This window comes from Orycteropus afer, unplaced genomic scaffold (genome assembly GCF_000298275.1).
Source record: "Orycteropus afer afer isolate SDZICR_OR568_19922 unplaced genomic scaffold, OryAfe1.0 scaffold00036, whole genome shotgun sequence".
NCBI classification, from domain to species: domain Eukaryota; kingdom Metazoa; phylum Chordata; class Mammalia; order Tubulidentata; family Orycteropodidae; genus Orycteropus; species Orycteropus afer.
Window position 1 is genome coordinate 13172701 of NW_006921623.1, and position 5807 is coordinate 13178507.

General features: G+C 47.0%; 1 protein-coding gene across 1 annotated transcript; it reads left to right on the plus strand.

Moving 5' to 3' along the window:
• Positions 1 to 831: 831 nt before the first annotated feature.
• On the plus strand, positions 832 to 5573 carry POU2AF1 (POU class 2 homeobox associating factor 1). The gene is made up of 4 exons (XM_007936562.2): positions 832 to 990; positions 1489 to 1531; positions 1617 to 1882; positions 5259 to 5573. Exons 1-4 carry the CDS (start codon positions 832 to 834, stop codon positions 5571 to 5573), a joined length of 783 nt encoding a protein of 260 aa, XP_007934753.2.
• The last annotated feature ends 234 nt before the right edge of the window (positions 5574 to 5807 follow it).

Genomic DNA, 5807 nt, shown 5'->3' on the forward strand with positions numbered 1-5807 from the left:
AGACCAGAGGAACTATGTGGTGCCCGGCTACCACTATCAACCACTCAGAGGGGAATGAATCTGTGTAGGAGATCCTGGATAAAGTGGGAGAACAATGTGGAACAAAACTAAAAAATCATAAAAAGAAAAAAAAAAAAAAAAAAGGGACCATGTTTGTTGGTCTGATAGAGCCTGATGGAACCCCCAAGACTGTGGCCCCTAGCTGCCCTTCATGTCTGGAATTGAACCCACTCCTGTGGCTGCCAGCCAAACAAAAGATAAGCATATGAGCCAAACATTTACATTAGGTAGATACACTCCTTGGAGAGATCAATCAGGGAGAATAGAAGGACTATGTATGCACAGGGAGATGGCTCAGGAGGCAGGAGTGCATGGGAGGGAAGGATGCAGGGAAGAGGTAACTATGGGGAGGAAGTGGAAAAGGAGCTGTTGCATTATGGGAAATTGCAGTCAATGTCATGAGACAAAGTGTATGTGAGCTGCTATATGGAAGATGAATTTGTTTTGTAAACTTTCACCCAAATCACAATAAAAATTGAAGGGAAAAAAAAAAAAAAAAGACTTACCACCTCAGAAACCCAATGGGGGTCTGTCAGACTTGATGGCAGTGAATTTGGTTTTGGTTTTGATTCTAGACTAAGAGGTAGGTCTTAATCCTCTGGGTGGAGAGAAGCCATAGAACGTTTTGGGGCAAAACAAGACTTGGGGAAATAGTTTAGGAAATCTGATCTGCCTTCTCAAGTAGCCTTCCATGTTCAAGCACAACTTAATGAGTAGATAGATCCTTGAGGGGAGAGGGCACTTCGGGATGGGGCTTCTCTGAGAAGATAGATGAGCACCAGTGACATTGTTTTCATAGCTCCTGTTCCAGATCAATCCCCAGCCCCACCTCGGCCATATCAAGGTGTTCGCGTGAAGGAGCCTGTGAAGGAGCTGCTGAGGAGGAAACGTGGGCATACCAGCAGCGGGGCAGCAGTCACACCTACTGCGGTGAGAAGGCCTCTGTGGCCAGTGTGTGTATGTGTGTGCATGCCATAGGGGGCCCAGCAAGTGTACTCTCTTGATCCATAGGGGCATGGTAGGCAGCAAGTTGCCATGGTGATGGCTGCAGGAGGATGGGCCTAGGATAGGAAAATTGGATGGTCCTTAAAGTGGAATGAGGAATGTGGCTTGGTGCCTTGGTCCATTGACCCTGTTGCCAGGGCCTCAGTGAGTGAATGACTCATACTTCCTGGTGCCCTCATTAGGGACTACCCCAGGAAGAGGTAGATACCAGCTCCCTAAATGCACAGCCTTCTTGTTAAATGGAAACACAAACCCCTCCAAAGTGTAGTTGGTGATAGTTGGGGTGTAGGGTGGGGTTTTTGATCCAACAAAGGAGATCCTTTCCCTATGATCTCCTGCTTTTGGGCACTCTGGGACATTACCTGCATAGGGCTAATTGGAGATGGCTAAGCAATAATCCTGGTCTCTTTTTGTCCTCTCTAGGTGGTGCTACCCCATCAGCCCCTGGCAACTTACACCACAGTGGGTAAGAACTCCCCATAGCCCTGATCTCCTCCAGACCCCTCATCTGGGGTAGCACCTGCAGTTCTGGAATTTCCTTCTTCCCACAGGTCCTTCCTGCCTTGACATGGAAGTCTCTGCTTCCACAGTGACTGAGGAAGGGGCTCTGTGTGCTGGCTGGCTCTCCCAGCCTGCCCCAGCCACCCTCCAGCCTTTGACCCCATGGACACCCTATACTGAGTATGTGTCCCATGAAGCTGTCAGCTGTCCCTACTCAGCTGACATGTATGTGCAACCCATGTGCCCCAGCTACACAGTTGTGGGACCCTCCTCGGTGCTGACCTATGCCTCCCAGCCACTCATCACCAACGTCACGGTATGTCACACAACAACAGAACGGTACTTATCCATGCTGAGGGCTTACCTTCCTGACCCCTGATCTACCTAATTTCCAAGGTAGTTGTAGGTTATCTAAGTCCACCCCACCCTTGAGGGAGGCTGTCTCTTATTCCCACTGACCTAAAAGATATTCCTGGAAGAAGGCTTATGGCCTCCCTCGTCATGCCTTAAGCTCCTTGGCATTGGGAAGTTCTGCCTTTCTGTCCTAATTCTCCCCTGCTGATACTTGTTGCGAGTATAAAGTTTTTAGTGATGGGGGATCTGCTCGGGTTCTCTTGGCAGAGTCATCTTTCCCCTTGTATTCAGACCACTTACGGAGTATTGTTCCTTTGACAGTGGAATTTGAATTTATAAAAAGATGTCTAGTCTGAGCAACAGACATGTAACTTTTCAGAAAACTGTACTTTCGATGAAGTCAGACCCATCTGTACCATATATATATTTTAAATTTCTGTCTCTAAGGAAGGTTGGGCAATCCTACTTCCGTAGTGATACTGCCTCGGAAACCCAAGGAGGGGTTGCTATGAGTCGGGGCTGACTCGATGGCAAATAACAACAACAACAACAAAAGGTCAGATTGCCTGGGTTAAAATCCCCACCTGTTCACTTACTAGGTATGAGACCCTGGACTAGTTACTTAGCCTCTCTGAGCCTCAATGTCTTCAACTGTAAAATGAGAATACTAACAAAAGGGTTGTTGTCAGGATCAAAGGAGATCATGTATTTGAGGGCTTAGCTTAAATCCTAGTATACAGAAAGTACTCAATAAATGTTAGCTATTATGGTTGTTTCAAAGTCTGCCAACAACATGAACCAAGGACTGCTTTCAGGTGCCAGATAAGAAATAAAGGTCTGGTCCCCCAATAAATGAGGGAAGAAAAATAGTTTGATGTGAATGGTGATTATTTTGACCAAAGGAATGGGAATCTGCCAAGTGCTCAGATGAGAAAATGCTTACGGTTACAGCTGCATCTAGCTTCTATCCAAGGAAAAGTGTGGGAGGTGGAGCTGGGGCCACAGTAGTAGCTGCAGAGCCCACCCTCAGTGGTGGAACTTGCTTTGGTTCCTTGTTTCCCTTGAGGGTCCAGTGGCATCCTGATGAAGCTGTACCCTGCATCCTAACATCAACTAGACCAGGCCCATAGGAGGCCATGCCCACTCTACTATGCAGCAAACCATGTGTCTAGGATGATGGTAGATAGGAAGGAGTTAACATTATCTCTCTTCCAGGCAACTCATTTACATATCAGGGGGCTGGCAGGGTAAGGGGTGGAAGACAGAATGGTTCCCAACCATTTAATTACTAAAGATTTTTTTTTCATTATTTATCCTTTCAATCACCCCCACACCCTGCTTTGAAAGATTTTGTGTATCAAACAAGCCGTATTCATTAAAAAATAATTTATTTGTTTTGACATTTTGTAAATTAATTCATCAAAGAAGGCTAGAGCTATCAATCAGCCCTCCTGATTAGCAGGAGATAAGACCTGTTATGGTGTTGGGCTGATGTAATTCTATCCCTGAGCAAAGAAACCTTCCGTGTAATTGACCTGTATGGGTTTTTGATTTGACAATGTAGGATTGGGATTTTTAAAAGACTAGAAACAGTAAGATCTTCCCAGATTCTCTCTGAGTTTAGGACAATAAACCAAAGAAACCAAACTCACTGCCATCGAGTCCAAGCTGACTCATAGCGACCCCTCCTTGGGTTTCTGAGGTGGTATCACTATGGAATTAGATTGCCCAACCTTCCTTCCAAGGAGACTGGGGTTAAGTCAATGGGATATAATGGGCAGAATGCTCACAGGCCTGGAAGCCAAGAACCTGGAGGTGTCTAAGACCCTTTCCATTCTACGGATAAACACCTTGCCATCTACGGTTTGGACCAATCATATGGGCAACACCTGAGATCTTATTAGCCATGCATCATCTCCGGCCCCATCTGGTACAAGAATCTGCCTTGCAACAACATCCCCTGGACATAAATAAGCTCTTATCTAAACTACTCTAGTCCATGGGTGGTGCAAATGGTTAAATGGTTGGCTGCTAAGCAAAAGGTTGGAGGATCAAGTTCACCTGAAGATGCCTCAGAAGAAATTCCTGATGACCTGCTTCTGAAAAATCAGTCACTGAAAATCCTATGGAGCGCAGCTCTGAAACACATAGGGTCTCAGTTGACTCAACTGGCAACTTGTTTGTTTTTTAATTGGCAATGACTCTCATAGTTTATTCTCAAGACACAGTGAGATTTGACAGGAGAATTTGGGCCTCTCTCATATCATTCCAAGGAGCTCTGGTGGTATAGTAGATAAGACATTCAGCTGCTAACCAAAAGGACAGCAGTTCAAACCTACCAGTTGCTGTGTGGGAGGAAGATGAGGCAATCTACTTCCATAAATATTTAAAGCCTTGGAAACCCAATGTGGGTCGCTGTGAGTCATAATTGACTCAAAGGTAGTGGGTTTGGTATGTTTTTTTTAATATCATTCCACGCAGAGAACTTTGTCTCCCACCTACTTCCTTGTGAAGCAGGCCCTGGTTCTTCACAGGCTTAACTTGGTATTGTGGGAGTAGTTCCTGTACAGGTGAGAGGAATCATTCCTATACCAGTATGGGACAACCTTGACTCCTGGAGGCCCCTAGGGTGGCAGTAGGAACCCAGCTCAGAAACAGAGGAGTATGAGGATGGAAAAGACACCAGGAAGCTGTAGGAAAGGCCAGGTTTGTCTGCAAAACAGTGCTCCCTAGCCTCCGTGCAGGTCTGGTGGGGCCTCCTCTGCACAGCTCACCCCCAGAGGTGAGTGGAACTGTTTTGGCCCATGGGAATGTGGTGCTTAGGATGCCAAAGCTGCTGTGTGAATCTAGATTGTTCTTGTGTCTGGGTGGGGCAAGGCCACCTTTGTGACACTGGTGCTATGCTACATGACAGCCTAGTTGTTTAACATGCTGAATTGTCATTGATTTTAAGATGTACATTTTTTCACACTTTCCAAATTAAATTAGATCTATTATGCTCATATCAGTGAAATTATTCCTACATTCTCTCAGCCCTATGACTTCAGTACTAATTGTATCCTATTTTACAAATGAGAAAACTGAGGCTTCAGAGGGGGGAGTGGCATGAGCAGGGATGCATATTTAGTAAGTGACAGTCAGGGAGAGAGTTGAAGTTGTCTTGGCTTCTCCCTTGGAGGAGACTTTGAGCAGGCACAGGTGGAGCCCCCTGGAGTAAAGAGCAGGAAAGTGCAGAGTTGAGGGCAAAATGGAGATAGATCCCTACGGGGACGAGGACGGGTTGCCAGGTGGAGCTCCCAGGGCTGCTAACCCTTGGTCCTGTGCTTCTCCCACCACAGACGAGAAGTGCCGCTACACCCACAGTGGGGTCCCAGCTGGAGAGCCCAGAGCACCAGGCACCCCTCACTTATTTCCCATGGCCTCAGCCTCTTTCCACGCTGCCCACCTCCACCCTGCAGTACCAGCCTCCGGCCCCGGCCTTGCCTGGGCCCCAGTTTGTCCAGCTCCCCTTCTCCATCCAGGAGCCAGTCCTCCAGGACATGGAAGACCCCAGGAGAGCCATCAATTCATTGACCATCGACAAGCTGCTTTTGGAGGAAGAGGATAGTGATGCCTATCCACTCAACCACACTCTCTCTGTGGAAGGCTTTTAGGTCTGGGTCCCACCTGGAGTCCTGCTCCCTGAAACAGGGATTTAAAAATGAGTCTGAGGTTGAGCTGCAGAGTCACATCTGTCTAAAGCAGCCATTCCATAACTACACTTTCTAGCAAAAAACGGGAATTGTAGACTTCTTCCCTCTCTTCATCCTCCTCTCTTCCCTTCCTCCCTCCCCTCCTTTCTCCCTTCATTCCTCTATCCCTCCTTTCCTTCACTTCCTCTTCTATTC

Bases quoted from the DNA above. Each gene is read 5' to 3' on its own strand.
- POU2AF1 (XM_007936562.2), top strand. From the start codon at position 832: ATGAGCACCAGTGACATTGTTTTCATAGCTCCTGTTCCAGATCAATCC. The intron at 991-1,488 runs GTGAGAAGGCCT...TGTCCTCTCTAG, and splicing joins CAGCAGTCACACCTACTGCG to GTGGTGCTACCCCATCAGCC. The intron at 1,883-5,258 runs GTATGTCACACA...CTCCCACCACAG, and splicing joins CACTCATCACCAACGTCACG to ACGAGAAGTGCCGCTACACC.